This window comes from Bufo gargarizans, chromosome 2, assembly GCF_014858855.1.
Source record: "Bufo gargarizans isolate SCDJY-AF-19 chromosome 2, ASM1485885v1, whole genome shotgun sequence".
Taxonomy (NCBI): domain Eukaryota; kingdom Metazoa; phylum Chordata; class Amphibia; order Anura; family Bufonidae; genus Bufo; species Bufo gargarizans.
The window spans coordinates 557,980,586-557,997,316 of record NC_058081.1 but is presented as its reverse complement, the minus strand read 5'-3'; the positions used below and the strand labels follow the sequence as shown (position 1 = coordinate 557,997,316).

The 16,731-nt window shown below is 43.2% G+C and overlaps 1 protein-coding gene across 1 annotated transcript in view; it reads right to left on the bottom strand.

Annotated features, from left to right (window-relative positions):
* Window positions 1-9,715: 9,715 nt before the first annotated feature.
* Window positions 9,716-16,731, bottom strand: part of LOC122928613 (potassium voltage-gated channel subfamily A member 7-like) — a 66,382-nt gene continuing 59,366 nt past the window's right edge. The window contains exon 2 of the mRNA XM_044281621.1: window positions 9,716-13,359. Within this exon, the coding sequence (XP_044137556.1) occupies window positions 12,496-13,359 (864 nt within the window). The 3' untranslated portion in view covers window positions 9,716-12,495. The remainder of the gene's footprint in view (window positions 13,360-16,731) is intronic.

The following is a 16,731-nucleotide window of genomic DNA, read 5'->3' as shown; positions in this document are numbered from 1 at the left end:
GGTTTCTGTGCAGCAGGGCTACCCTCGTTCCATGGTGCCAATTGGGGAGGGGTGGGAGTCCTTGTGCCCGACACAGATTCTGCTGCCTCGTCAGACTGCATTTGATCGGTCTCTTCTGCCTGACCTCCCACCATTATGGTTGCGGGGGTCGTGCTCTGACAGGGAGTCATAAAAGTGCCATCTGGGTTTATCATTGGGTACAGCGTAGAGACCATCGGGACACTAGGGGTGACGGGGAGATCCGGGCCAAAGGAGATTAAAGGTCCAGCCATGGGCGTTGGCTGTGGAAAAGATGGCGCCGTAGTGGGGACTGATGAGACGTGCTGGGGAACTATGGAGGTGTGATTATGTTGGTATGGTGCACCACAGGCTAGGCACGTATTACTGGAGGGGGGATTCTGTTGACCGCACACTTTACAAGTCCAGCCTTTTTCTTGTCTAATGGCGCCATTATAGGGAGGTGGCTGCTCGCGCCCAGTTAGTACACCGGGTTTACAGTAGTGTGTCCGGCTGCTTTCATCATAATTTAGTTCTCCCCCCTGTCTTTTCAAATTCTTTGCTACAGTCCAACCACACACGGACAGTATCTATTAACTTTTTGTCCTCCAACTTCCCTCTTTTCTCATTCAACAACGTCTGCCACGTAGCAGGGCACAGTGTGCCACCTTTTGGTACGTTATACATTTTTTTCTAACTTGCTTAAACATTTAACATGGCGTTTGCCACTCCGGTCCACAATGTACGGTTCGGGTGAACAGTAACCCTTCGGGACACTTTCCTCATTTCCCCTTCTTCTGGATCCTTCACCTTGTTCTGGACAACACAGAAACCTGGGTAGCACACACTTTGGGTAGACACTGGTCGGTCTCCTCCCTTCTGTCATCTCTCGGTCACAACACCAGGGTAACTGACTGACACAGGCACTTTAGAAGACCTTCTTTTGGGTTTCTATCATTCTGTGTTTCTGTTACAAAGGGTCGTACATTAAAAACAATAAACCACAATACATCAAGGAAGAACCCTTGCGTTATGTCCCATCGTCTCTCGCACCTACTGGAGCCGTCTAGAGACCTCTTTATAGAGTAATCAGTTGACGTGATGAAGCTTTGTGTTCCAGACAAGCCCACTCTGGGCTGCTGAGGACTGCTCTCCCCCTTCTGTGATCAGACAACCGGGCTGCACTCCGATACAGGCAAATAGGAGAACTCTCAGTCACTGATACTTGTCAACAGAGTCTTCACTTTTTAAAACACAGTAAATCAAGACTTTAAAACACATGAGGTTCTTACTTTCATGCCCTCGAGGATGCCCCAAGCTGACACGGCACCCCTCCCTCAGACAGGCACGGATGGACTACACCAAAGGACACATGGAGGTAAGATAAGACAGTTTTCTTACCTCTTATCACGGGCCTGCAGTCTCGGTGTCCGTTAGTGAGGTCCTCCTCGTCTGGTCATCGGGGGTATCGGATCAGGGAATCCTATCCCAGAGCCCCACGTTGGGCTGCCAACTGTTTTGGATCTGGTCAAGCTGCCAGTTCGGTTGATGTACTGCTCCAAATCAATCTTAATTGAATACGTTCACGGAAAGATCAAACTGAGACACACATAGCTGGGGGTCAAAGCAAGATCTCTAGTTTATTGCAGAACAGATGACATTATATAGGGCAGCAAATATAGAACAGGAAGAAGTGGGGGAGGTAGTGTGGCGTATATCTTTGCTATTTGCTAAAAACTCGGTATTTTCTGTCACATCTATGTAAAAGAGGAAGTTCCCTCTCCCCCTTCCAGATGGGCAAAGCTGCTTGTTTGAGATGAACAGAAACTGTCTTGAGTCACATAATGAAGCACGAAAGTAATATTCTTGTTCTAGGCGTTGGCTGGGTGCCTGGCCGCCATTTTAGCTAAAGTATAGTTCTCAACAAGCAAGTATCCATTTTGTCTCAATATTCCATAACACTGTATATAGTAAATCATGCCAACTGCGAGTTCCCCAAGCAAAAATAGTAAATTATTTGTTAAGTAAATATTCTGAATGGAAAGATTTTCATTTGTTTATTTTTTTTTAAAGTTACTGCAGTTTTTGGCACACATTCTGACAAGTCATCCCTAAGGAGAATTTTAATCAGAAAATGCTATCAGTTGTCATAAAAAAAACTCCTTTATAAGACTGTAAAAACTATACATAGTTTCCAAGCAATTCTGTATTCAGTCTACAAGTAAATAGGTCCTAAATACTTACAGTTTTAATATCTACTTATGCAAACATTTCAAATGGCTCTATTATACTGCTATATACCCTCCAAAATCATACCTACTTAAAGGGAATGTCTCATGTTTTTGCTTTTTAGTATCATTTGAATTAGCTGCACGTCTATAAAAGAGACATTTCTTTGTTTAGTGTAGATTATTTTTTATTTTTAAGAACTTCCTTGGGGACATGTCACCGCCAGTTCTCTGAAAAGGTCTGGCAGACGTTCTTCTCTACCTCTTGCATGACGTTCTTTGTTTTGGTTTCACTTTGTCATCTCCTTTCCTCCTCCCAGCTGTCACCTATTTACACTAATTGCCTCCCTTTATATTCTCTCCCATACTGCCTCACTTTGCGGTTTATACTACTTCCTGGATTGTGTTCACAGCTGGAGGCTGCTGCTGCTGATTCCTCAGATAAGTAATTTTCCTTTATTTGTGTTTCCTTGCTGGCTTGATTCTAGGTGACCCTGACTCCATCGATATTAAGTGCAGGGAGCCGGTGGTCGTGTCCCCTCACTATTATAGGGTTTTCAGGTGTCCTACAGTATTAGGTACGTGGGCATGCAATCGTCTACCATAAAGATCTTTGCATGGGCATAGCAGTCAGGGAGAGCTCTAGGGGTTTTATAGGGCTCACCCATATGCTCCTTAGTTTGGGATCAAGCCAGTTGAATGTTTATTTATAAGTTGCAGCTTTCTGCAACACCATCCGTGACATTATAAATCGCCATAACCGCCTTAAGCATGGATCCGGTTTCAGCCTTGATTGACCGCATGCAAGGTCTTTCCCTGGAGGTAGCAGATCTCCTTAAAACTGTGTCTCAGTTTCAAGTGACCGGTTCTGCTTGCGTTCATGGAGTTTGTTCCGAGCCTACGATTTTGCTTTCGGATACGTTCTCCGGGGGTAGTGAGAATTTTGTTCGCTTTAGAGAGGCTTGCAAACTCAATTTTCGCCTACTTCCCCATTCCTCTGGTGATGAGGAGCAGAGGGTGGGGATCATCATCTCGCTGCTCAGGGATAACGCTCAGTCTTGGGCCTTTTCGCTGCCGGTGGAGGCACGGCCCCTCCGATCGGTGGATGAATTTTTTGTAGCCCTGGGGCAGATATATGATGACCCGGATCATATTGCTCTGGCTGAATCTAAACTGCATCTTTTATGCCAGGGTAAACAGTCCGCAGAGATATATTGTTCTGAATTTCAGAGATGGGCAGCTGATACTTGTTGGAATGATGCTGCACTCCGAAGTCAATTTTGCCATGGTCTTTCGGAAAGATTGAAAGATGCATTTGCTTTTCATGAGAGACCAGCCTCGTTAGAATCTGCCATGTCTCTAGCTGTTCGTATTGACAGTCGTCTATTTCAGAGGTTTCTACCAAGACTGTGCCATCTTTTCTCTCTGAATTTTCGGAAGGGTTTTCTGAGAGTGGTGTCCAGGAGTTGCTCCCTCACCGGGAGTACGACTGCCCTATTAATCTCATCCCAGACGCCAAGCTGCCAAAATCACGTTTATACAATCTGTCCCAACCTGAAAGAGTCGCTATGCGTACTTATATCTCTGAGAGCCTGAGAAAGGGACACATCCGACCCTCGAAGTCACCTGATGCTGCTGGGTTTTTTTTTGTTAAGAAAAAATATGGTTCTTTAAAGAGGACCTTTCACCGATTCTGACATTGTGAAGTAAGTATACAGACATGGAGAGCGGCGACCGGGGATCTCACTGCACTTACTATTATCCCTGGGCGCCGCTCCGTTCTCCCGCTATGTCCTCCGGTATCTTAGATCACTAAGTTACGGTAGGCGGAGATTTCGGTCACTAAGTTATTGTAGGCGGAGTCTGCCCTTGTTCTGCTGTAGCGCTGGCCAATCGCAGCGCAGAGCTCACAGCCTGGGAGGTTATTTTCTCCCAGGCTGTGAGCTCTGCGCTGCGATTGGCCAGCACTACAGCAGAACAAGGGCAGACTCCGCCTACCATAACTTAGTGACCGAAATTTCTGCCTACCATAACTTAGTGACCAAAGATACCGAAAGGCATAGAGGGAGAACGAAGCGGCGCCCAGGGATAATAGTAAGTGCAGTGAGATCCCCGGGCGCCGCTCTCCATGTCTGTATACTTAGTTCACAATGTCAGGATCGGTGAAAGGTCCTCTTTAAGACCTTGTCTGGATTTCAGGGAGCTGAACCGTGTCACGATTCGTGACCCATATCCGCTTCCTCTGATCCTGGACCTGTTTAACCATATTGTTTGGGCTAAGGTTTTTTCTAGGTTGGATTTAAGAGGGGCATACAACCTAGTCAGGGTCAGGAAAGGGGATGAATGGAAGAGGGCCTTCAATACCCCTGAGGGTCATTTCGAGAATTTGGTTATGCCTTTTGGTTTGATGAATGCTCCGGCCGTCTTCCAAAATTTTGTGAACAGCATTTTTTAACATTTAATGGGGAAATTTGTACTGGTGCATCTAGATGACATTTTGATTTTTTCTCCTGATTTCAAGACTCATCAAGACCACCTACGTCAGGTCCTGCTGATTCTGCGGGAGAATAAATTGTACGCTAAACTGGAAAAATGTGTGTTTGCTGTTCTGGAGATTCAATTTCTTGGTTCTCTTCTCTCCGCTTCTGGTTTTTGCATGGACCCTGAGAAGGTCAGCGCTGTGCTTGATTGTGAGCTTCCTGGGAATCAGAAGGCGCTGATGCAGTTTTTGGGTTTTGCCAATTATTACAGAAAGTTCATTTTGAATTATTCCTCTGTGGTTAAGCCACTCACTGATATGACTAGAAAGGGGGTAGATTTTTCTTCATGGTCGGTAGATGCGCTTAAAGCCTTTTCTAGTTTCAAAGAGAGTTTTGCTTCCGCTCCCATTTTGGTACAACTTGATGTCTCTCTATCTTTTATTGTTGAGGTGGACGCTTCTGAAGTGGGTGTGGGTGCGGTCTTAGCTCAGGGTCCCTCTCCTGCCAAATGGCGACCGTGTGCCTTTTTCTCAAGGAAACTCTCCTCTGCAGAGAGAAATTACGATGTGGGAGATAAGGAGTTGTTGGCCATCAAATTAGCTTTTGAGGAATGGCGCCATTGGTTAGAGGGAGACAGACACCCTATTACCATGTTTACAGACCATAAGAATCTGGCCTACTTGGAATCGGCCAAGCGTCTGAACCAGAGACAGGCCAGATGGTCTTTGTTCTTTTCTAGGTTTAATTTTGTTGTTACGTTCCGCCCTGGGGTTAAAAATGTGAAGGGGGATGCCCTGTCACGTTGTTTTCCGGGAGGGGGAAACTTTGAAGACCCGGGTCCCATTTTGGCTGCAGGGGTGGTCGTCTCTGCTCTTTATCCTGATTTGGAGGCAGAGGTTCAGGCAGCCCAGGCAGAGGCTCCTGATCTTTGTCTTCCTGGGAGGTTGTTTGTGCCTCTCGCTTTACGACACAAGGTTTTTAAGGAGCACCACGATACTGTCCTTGCTGGGCACCCGGGGAGTAGAGCCACAGTGGCTCTCATTGCTCAGAGATTCTGGTGGCAGGCTCTTCGTAAGACGGTTGAGGGTTTTGTGCCAAGGTCCCTCATTCACGGCCATCGGGTTCTCTCCTCCCGTTACCCATTCCTTCATTACGGACCTGCCTCGTTCCTCGGGGAAGACTGTGATTCTGGTAGTAGTGGACCGTTTTAGCAAAATGGCGCATTTCATTCCCTTTCCTGGGTTACCCAATGCTAAGACACTGGTGCAAGCGTTTGTTGATCACATTGTTAAATTGCATGGCATTCCTTCAGATATCGTTTCTGATAGGGGCACGCAATTTGTTTCCAGATTCTGGAAGGCCTTCTGTTCTCGCTTGGGGGTTCGGTTGTCGTTCTCTTCTGCTTTTCACCCGCAGTCGAATGGCCAGACCGAACGCGTCAATCAGAATCTGGAGACATATCTGCGCTGTTTTGTGGCGGAGAATCAGGAGGATTGGTGTTCTTTTTTGTCCCTTGCTGAGTTTGCTTTAAATAACCGTTGCCAGGAGTCCTCTGATAAGTCACCATTTTTTGGTGCATATGGGTTTCATCCGTAGTTTGGGACATTCTCTGGAGAGGGGTCTTCTGGTTTACCTGGATTTTCCTCGTCTCTGTCATTTATTTGGCAAAAGATTCAGGGTAATCTGAAGAGGATGAGTCAGAGATATAAGCGTGTGGCAGATAAGAGACGTGTGCCTGGTCCGGACCTGAATGTGGGTGATCTGGTGTGGTTGTCTATAAAGAATATCAAACTGAAGGGTCCCTTCTGGAAGTTGGGTCCTAAGTTTATTGGGCCTTACAAGATCTTGTCCATCATCAATCCCGTTGCCTTCCGTCTTGATCTTCCTCAGACTTGGAAGATCCATAATATTTTTCACAGGTCCCTATTAAAACCTTATGTCCAACCCACTATACACTCCTCTTTGCCTCCTCCTCCGATTCTTGTTGATGGTAATCTTGAATTTGAGGTCTCTAGGATTGTGGATTCTCGTGTTATCCGCGGTTCTCTCCAGTACCTCATTCATTGGGAGGGTTATGGTCCTGAGGAGAGGATGTGGGTCCCAGTGGCGGACATTAAGGCCACTCGTCTCATCAGGGCTTTCCATAGGTCTCATCCTGAGAAGGTGGGCTCTGAGTGTCCGGCGTCCACCCGTAGAGGGAGGGGTACTGTCACCGCCAGTTCTCTGAAAAGGTCTGGCAGACGTTCTTCTCTACCTCTTGCATGACGTTCTTTGTTTTGGTTTCACTTTGTCATCTACTTTCCGTCTCTTCACCTATTTATACTAATTGCCTCCCTTTATATTCCCTCCCATACTGCCTCACTTTGCGGTTTATACTACTTCCTGGATTGAGTTCACTGCTGGAGACTGCTGCTGCTGATTCCTCAGATAAGTCATTTTCCTTTTCCTTGCTGGCTTGATTCTAGGTGACCCTGACTCCGTCCGTATTAAGTGCAGGGAGCCGGTGGTCGTGTCCCCTCACTATTATAGGGTTTTCAGGTGTCCTACAGTATTAGGTACGTGGGCATCCAATCGTCTACCATAAAGATCTTTGCATGGGCATAGCAGTCAGGGAGAGCTCTAGGGGTTTTATAGGGCTCATCCATATGCTCCTTAGTTTGGGATCAAGCCAGTCGGATGTATATTTATAAGTTCCAGCTTTCTGCAACACCATCCGTGACAGGACAACCTTATTGTAGACCCAAACTTAGTACAATAGAAAGACATATGTTCAGCCAAGGGATGGGAAGAGGTGTGAATGAAGAGAAGTTAAATGAGAAGCCAGAATTCTACCCATTTCCATAAGCATTAGCCCTTTTTAAACCATCAACTATTGTGACCACATCCTGAGGTAGCCTATTCCACAGATTCACAGTTGTGGTAGAGATGCTTTGTCACCTCTGAACCTTTTCTTCTCCAGATGGAAGCAGTGTCCAACAGTGGACTTGGAACTTAAAGTGGCCTTGGAAAAAAACTAAAAGTGGCTCCATGTTGTAGGTGGGTCCAAATTAACAGAAGGTGGGGCCAACACAAGTAGGAGGAGCCAACATAAGTAGGGGAGGGTCATCCATACAATAGTATAGCACAAAATACTGTCCCAGCAGAAGCAAATACCACAATGCAGCACAAAATATTGCCTCTGCAGAAACAAATACTAAAATGCAGCACAAAATACTGCCTCAGGACCTTCCCTTCTCTGACCACATTCTGTCCTGCTCCTCCAATTGTCTCTAATTAAAATATGGAGCAGGGTGCTTTGGAGGTGAGATGCATGCCAATGCACTGAGCTAGCCCTACCATCAGCTTCCTGCCTGGTCTTTCAACACTACCAAACATACAGCAGAATATAGTGCCACATACCTATTAGAACAGTTATCAGCAACCTTTGGCACTCCAGCTGCTGTGAAACTAAAACTCCCAGCATGCAATGATCGGCTGTTCTAACTCCCATAGAAGTGAATGGAGCACTCTGGGAGTTGTAGTTTCAGAACACAGACCGGTGTGTAATTTTTCAGGTTTCTCCTCCTTCATATACACCGTTATACTTTTCTTTTGATTGCTCTAATATGCATACCATGTAAGTCTTACAAACATCATTGAAATTTACTGTCCACATTTTAACTAATGGGTTTCTTCTTTAACACTTTAAAGAGGTTATCCCAAGATTAATGTTAAAAAATGAAAATCAGACTTCATATAGTACATGACAGTCTCTAACAAAACTAGAACCAGCGCTGTACCTCACACGGATCCAGAGATCTCCCCATTCATTGCACCAATCGCTAGATTCATTTCAAGCTGGAAACCCACGGGGAGTGTCCTTGTTCAGGGGGCTTGTCCTGTAACTGTTACAGCTTCTAACAGAGGATACAGCTGGTGGCAGGTGAAGGATGGAAATGAGCATGTGTAACTTCCTCAGTGACATAGACAGAGAAATTAGGAAGTGAACAAACAGCAGGTGGCGCTATACAGATACATTTTATTGAATAACTTAGTGGCTATACTCCATTTTTAATTACATGCAATTACAAAAGCATTCAGATTCAAGTGCTTGTTTAGTGAATTAATGGGCTTATCTGGGGTATGTATTTATATTTCTTTTTGGTTCCGGTCTAGAGGTCTGTATTCATTTTGGCTTTTGGTCTGGGAGACTGTATTTATTCAGAGAGTCTGATGTCCTTGCTAGCCTTTGTAATTCCAAGTCCTTGACTGCAGCCAGTGAAGCAAGCGACGGTGGATCAGTAAGGAATCATTGGCAAGCAGTGGGGAATCAGTAAGGTCTCACTATTTTTATATCTGTATCTACATCCTTTGGCAGTGCAGTATTAAGGGCATTGGGCAGCACTGTCGGTATAGTAATGTGGGCACATGGGGCAGCAGCAGGCAAAATATTGGTGGAAGCTACAGGATGGCAGTATTAAATGGGCAGCTGGATGGGCATTTCTTTGCTGCAGTGGGTGGGGATGGACTGCAGAAGCAATGAGTGAAAGGCTCTAATGCAAAATCTATAATAGGCCCCCATCTACCATGTGCCATTTATTAATACTTGTGTCTTCGTATGTGGCAGAGGGGCTGGACACCCCCCTGGCCAAAGATATGTGCACAGTAAACTTTGTAGTCTTTAGAAGAAATCGTCATGAGGGTCTGGATCAAATGGAGAAGAAAAGGAATGTGAACAACTCAAATCATTGGAGACATCACCTGTGAGTCAGTGGATTTGCATTTGTTATACCTGTGACTGCTTCTTTTAAAATGTGTTTAAATTTCATTATTTGGAAGTAAGTCACAGTAAATAGATTTTTTTGTGTGTGTTTGTAGGGGTGCAATTCACTTACTCAGCCTAGGGCACCAAAATACCTTGTCCTGGCTGCACCCCCTAATTTCTAGACTTGACATAATGTGAAATCATAAAATAATGAAGGAAAGGTAACAAAAATCCCACCAATGTAAACAATGACAAGAAAATAAATGTTTGCAATAAATAAAAGGTTTATTAGATAAATATACATTTTCCAAGATAATGTTCTGCTTACATGTAATGTATTAAGAAGTGGCCTGTTGCACTGGCCGTTGTATGTTTGGCACTTTTATATCGTAGTCCTGTGTAAACAATTGGCATAGTATCATTTATTTTTTAATTAAATTATAGCAAATTATATATATTTATGCAAAAAAAGCACTCAAACCACTGTGGCTTGTTTACAAGTACCATGAATGCAGTTCGTAATACTTATGAGAAATTCAAAAGCAATGCCAGCTTTAAAAGTTCACACTCTTAAGCAAAACTAATTGTCCACCTTCCTCGAATGCTCTGAATGCATAGATGTTTTATTTTTCTTCATGTCATCGAGGCTTAAGATCACAAAACCCTCCACCTCCCAAGAACCAATCTTCAACAGATCACTTCACCTCATTCACTGTCTTGCTAGAGTGAAAAGCTCATTCAAAGACAAGTATGCTGTCTATCCTGTCAGACCTTTCAGTAGACCAGTTGATTGAACCAATTATAGTCCTCTCATTAGTTTGTAATGGCCATGACCTGACTGCCTTCGGAAACTTCTCAAAGAGGTAGAGATTGAAATAGTAGCCCCTATGATTAACTTACATTTTATGTGACAGCTTGGAAGTGAAGATATGCAATATTTGTCTCAGAATGCTCTGGTCTGGTGTAAGGGTCTTGTAGGCTTGTCTATGTAGAAGAAATGTTGCAGTTTTTGTTCATCACCTCATTCTACAGTTTAGACCTTTTCTATAGTGTACGTTAGTATCTCATGTAAATGTTTTTTAAGGTAGTTGTAGTCAAAAGAATTGTAGCCACCATAATTGGACTATCCATCTGTAATACCAAAGGTATTTTTCTATTGTTACCAATGGGACAGCTTTGGCCATTTGTTGTATGTATTTAGAATTAAAGAGGAGCCTTTTTAATGTCATACAAAACTCATATCCTAGAAATTCAGCTGTGATCACAGTCCAAGAAGCTGACATAGAAAGAGTTGTTTACCGGGTTCTTTACACAATGTAAAGATATGATGGGAACTTTGGATTTTTTTTTCTGTGCCTAACAAAATAGTGGTTCTGTAGAGACAAGTAGATCAAAATTTCATTTTTTTTAACCTTTATGTTAATCAGAAAAATAAAATTGCTAGTGTTACTGGTTTCCCTCAGTGTTAACAGCAAGTACAAGTACAGGCTAAGCAGGTCTAAAGTGTGAGGACTCTGAGTTAGTCGCAGTAGGGGGTGCAGAGGTAGCAATGGCCCTGGGCCATAGGGAGACCCAAATACACTTACATTGGGTCCTAAGCGCTTCAAGTTACAACTTTGCAGACCCCACCATACAACTTCTCATACCTCGGTATCTTAGAAGCCTGGAATGAGAATGAGTCTAATGTTATGGTCAACTGCATTCACATCTGAATTTTCATGTTTTCAACTAGAGATGCACCTATTACAGGCCACCTGTTAAGACTAAGAAATCATAAGAGGTAATGCATGAATGTAAAACTTAGCATGAACATGGAGGGGATGGATTGCGCCTTAATTTCCAGTGAAGTAACTTAAACGTCATTATTATTATTTTTTTAAAGAAGACTTTTAGCAAAAATTAAGACAAAAGATTTGATTGAAGTTTATATAGCAAAAGAACATTGGGGAAGATTTATCAAAACTAGTGTTAAGGAAAACTGGCTTAGTTGACCACAGCAATCAATTAGATTACACCTTTCATTTTCCAAAGGAGCACTGAAAAATAAAAGATGGAATGTGATTGGTTGTTTTAGGCAATAATCCAGTTTTTCTTTACACCAGATTTGATAAATTTCCCTTATTGTGCTTTTTGTGACTTTACACAAAGATTATTCCATATGGCCAGTGACCAGGGAAATAACAGTGAAATGAGCATAACTAGTTATGCCACTAGTATATTTTGCCTTGAGATTCTTTCTCAAGACCTATTCATATAGGAATCACCCTTGTGTAGTGCAGTGTTCTTCAAAGACAAAGCTCATACTGTCTATAAAAAATTACAAATATGTTTGTAAACTGAAAGACTGTTAAAATGGATTAAATAAAATGTTTCACAAACATAACTTTTCCGGTTCCCTTCTAGGTGAACACTAAATTTTCCAGTCTGTAATGATCACATTATTATAATAGCTAACATTCAGCAGTGTAGTATAAAGCTACCATACAATCAGCTTCCTGTGCTGTCTTTGGAGACTAGACAGATGATGCACATTCTGCACCTTCGCCCTCAGCTACAGTACCTTTGTTGTCCTATTTGTCAGTTTAGTCAATTGTCATCATTTGAGCCTGATCTCACTGTTACCCTGAAGTGTCCAACACATGTACTTTAATAGTGCAGTATGCCATAATTGCTGGATTCTTCGCTCTTCAACTTGTTGTAGAACCTTCCAATGGCCAAGAGTAAGTGCTAAATTTGCAATCCAGTATTCTTCACTACAATGCTCATGTTATACGTTTCTTTAAAAAATTCTTATGTCTACCCCAATTCTATATCTTTTTCTGTGGAAACCTTGTTTTTCTAAAGATTGCCAAAAGCCATTACTATACTTCCAATGTTCTTTCTAATTTAAAGTAAGTGTTTTAAAAATTCAGCAGTATACTATTCATATTTTCTCCAACCAATTGGCCACAATACTCTTTATTTAAGACTCCAAAATTAAGTATGATGAAATGATGATGATGATGATGAAATGCTACTGGATGGGAAAAAGCCACAGTTGCGTACGTCACACTTCAGTTATAATATGTGACTGTCCAGAGTTTGCACATTTGCCATCCACAGGACCAAGTCCATCCAGGTATTCTGCGTTGGAATTGCTATATAAATTCTTATCCAGTTTGGGACTTTTTTCCTTCCCTCCGGTTTTTGGAGTATGGGGTGGACCATTAGGACATGAACCAACATGACTATACTGGCCTGTATCTGAGCACTCTGTCTCACGATGATAGAAATAACTGAAGTTGGATACAATGACTGGCACAGGAAGAGAGATGGTCAACACACCAGCAATAGCACAGAGTGAGCCCACCAGTTTACCACCAACAGTCTCAGGAGACATATCTCCATAGCCCACTGTTGTCATTGTTACTACAGCCCACCAGAATGCTTCAGGGATACTGGTAAACTTGGTGTCTTCATGATCTGCTTCTGCAAAGTATACTGAACTGGAGAAGAGTATAACTCCAATAAACAGAAAAAATATAAGAAGCCCAAGTTCTCGCATACTTGCTTTCAGTGTCTGTCCCAATATCTGTAATCCCTTGGAGTGTCGGGACAGCTTGAAGATACGGAAGACTCTCACCAAACGGATTACCCTGAGAATGGCCAATGACATAGCTGGTTGGCCCACACCTCTGTGGCGAGCTAGTTCTGTGCCTAGAGCAACAAAGTATGGTATTATAGCTACAAAGTCAATCATGTTCATGATATCTTTGAAGAAGGCAGCTTTGCTGGGACAAGCAATGAAACGGACAGAGAGTTCAAAAGAGAACCAACAGATACATATTGTTTCCACAATAAAGAATGGATCTTCAAATGGACTTTTCTCTCTAATGTGTTGGGTGATGTTATTCCGATGAAGAGGCTGCACCTGCAAAAAAAAAATTAAAATCTTTAGGCATAGAGTATATAGCAGAACTTTAATGAATTGACAGCTGGACATTACTTTTCCATGGGGTAGTACCCTATACTGGCACAGTCTAATTAATATATTTCCAGGAGGAATAAGATGAACTGCATAATGAACAGTTATAAGAAAAGATGCTGGCGAATAGTTATTTCATGGGGTGTACAAGTTTTTAACAAACAAAGCTGCTGCTAAAGGGGTTGTTTCACTTCAGGAAATGGTGTTTATAATGTAGACAGAGTTAATACAAGATACTAATGTATTATGTTGGTCCATATTGCCCCCTTTACTGGCTGGATTAATTTTTCCATCTCGTTATACACTGCTCGTATCCAGGGGCTGTCCGGGATGGTAACTGTGGCGAATGCATGTCTATGCGCACTCCCACGGTCCTGGGTGTCTTTTCTTTTTAGTGTGCAAGCACGGCCACCGCTGATGGATTACAGGCTGGTCAACCATGGAAATAAGCACTGTATAATATGATGGAAAAAATGAATCCAACCGTCAAAGGAGGCAATATGGACAATACATTAGTAAGTGCCTTGTATCAACTCCAATTCATGATAAATACCATTTGCTGAAGTGAGGCAACCCCTTTAAATGGTGGATAGAATTTATTTGAAAATACTGTTCTGAAAATTATTATCCTGCCCCCTATCCAAACTGACTACCATTAGGGTTGTCAAATTCAAAAGGGGTGAAAAAGGAGTAATCATGGCAGTATTCATTGTGTAATATGGCTTGTAAAGTGCAGTGACAAATGGCATACCGTCAAATAAAATGGTAGGTGCAATAAGAAAAGATATGGTGCCATACAAGATGAAGGTCAAGTGCAAGGTTGGTGATAGCACACATCAGAAGCAAAAGTTAGGTTAAAAAACTCCATTAACCCAATATATAACATTATGGCAAACCTTATGTCTTCATTGAGAATAGCGCTAGCAAAAATGTTGTATGTTGGTTTAAAGGAATATTTCACCCAACGTCTGCTTCTGTTGTTTGCTATCACCTTGTACTTAACTTTTGATCGTAGTGTGCATCAGTTGGAGTGGACAACGCGAGCGCTGCTCAAAGGTAATTTTGCTATACAAGAATAGATATAGGTAAAAGAAAAAGTGCATCTTCATCTCAAGAAACTAAAATTAGACTAATGATTAACAAGAGGTATAGTAATAAATCTGTATAAATCAAGTTTGCACAACATTCCATTACAATATGTAACAGCGGCTGCTGTACACCACTATTCCCCTGCTTACCGCCGCGTTCCCGGGCACCGTGTTCAGCAGTGATCTGTGGCCGGTGCTTCCCATTCACCGCTGCAGTCCTGGGCTCTGTCTGTGTAGCTACTATTGTTCTGGGATCCGCTCCACAGTTTCCTCTCGGCCCTGGCCACAGTATGCTTTCTGTTTGTTTCTTGCAGCACTTCCCTTAGGGCCGGCGCGCGTCATTTCCTGGGATTTATGGGTTAGATCATGTGACCTCCTAGCCCTCCTGCACTTATATAAGTGTCTCAGCCCCCTTCCCAGATGCCTCAGTGTCAAGGTCCTTGTGTCCTGGTAAGTTTCTGATAACCACTTGTGTTCCTGTGTTCCTGACTCGTATTGTGTTCCTGGATTCTGCTACCTGTCTGATCGCTGCCTGCTTGCCTTGACTCTCCTGTTGCTGATCCGGATTGCCTGACCTGTACCTGTGCCACCTGCCCTGACCTTTTGCCTGTCTGACTATGCCTCTGCCTCATCCTTCGGTCCTGCACTGTTGCTCCTGGTAACAACCCCGCCTGCTGACATCGCTTGTACTTTTGATACCTTTCTCAGGTTTCTCCTGGTCCGCCTGGACCAGCTTCCTCATGTGCCTATCCTCCTCAAGAGGTAGCGACCTGGTGTTCCCCTCAGGAAAGTCTATCCCCACCATCAGGGGTACTGTGAAGTATCGAGGGGTTCACTTAGACAACGGCCGTAGAGGAGGTAGGATATGTGGCACAGTGGGTTCACACCCGTTGGTTCGTGACACAATATAACCAGTTCTGTACAAACTGTTAATTACAGGTTGCTTATACTAGAACTGTGTGTTCAGAACCTGCCGTGCTATCTTCAGCCATGAAAATGGACCCTGTGCGAGTGATGAGTACTAGTGTAAAATGAAACACGAGTCCGTGACTCTTGAAGGCAAAGTGCCATGAGCTTCAAATAAATACTGCTGGGCAAACACACACTCAATGTGGCTTTTTTAGGGGTCATAAACATTTGAAAATGAGATTTATTTTTGGATACTTGATTCGCTGTAGTGCTTCAAAAACATCTCCAAGCTTAACTGTGCAGTCACAAAGACTTCATAATTCATTTCTACCAGTGACCTCATATGCTCTGACCACTCATGTAAATAATATGGGTCACATCAGGACATGACCTTTCAAACTTTAGAGATGGGGATATTCTTTCCAAATAAATGAGTCACTAAGCCTATACACATAGCAATGTGTTTTTGGTTTCATCATACGATCAAGAAAATGTAACCTTTGAAACATGTTAATTGGATAGCCTCAGCTGTATACTTTGCGTTTTTAGCTCCCATTGAAGTTACATTTGCTTGATATAAACCCTACATCAACCCATCTGTAAACAATATCAACCAGTTCATTGATGTTTATCGAATTTCTATTCAAATACAGCAATTATATTCATATAAAACTGACAAAGTGCATTTCTGGCATAAACAGCAGTCCTACAGCTGATGTTTTATTACCCAGCTTTCTGGTGGTGGTTATCCCATAAAAAATTGAAAATATAAATATTGGATCTTTGGGGAGGTCTGACCAATGAGACCCCTAGCAATCCAGAGAACAGAGGATCCCTAAGTCCACTCTCGTAATGAACCAGTGGGGCACATATTGGTCTACTGCTCTATTCACTTGTATGTGACTGACATGTTGTCACAACTATGTTTATGGCCGTGACTCCTTGGGAGCTGCATACAGTTGCCCGCGGTTTGGTTTGTTGTGTCTACCGCAGCTGGGGGCACTTTGCTGTCTGCCTCAAGTGCGGTTGCCGCGGACAACAGGTATGTGTGCGGTTGCCTTTGGTTTGTGTGGGTGTTTGTATGCACTCTGAATGTCTGGTGTGCACTGTGTTGCACTCTGACATTTTCCCTTCATCTGTGGCTGCCCGTGGCAACGTTTGGTGTTAGTACATGTGGTGGCAGTGTCTCAGCCCTTTGGCCGGCTCCCAGGACACGTTTGCCACACATGTCGTTGTCAACGGTAACAGCTGCAGTGATTATTTGTGTGTATTTCCCTTTATGTGGTCTCACTACACTTCCTGGTGTTGGAAGGGTTAATTC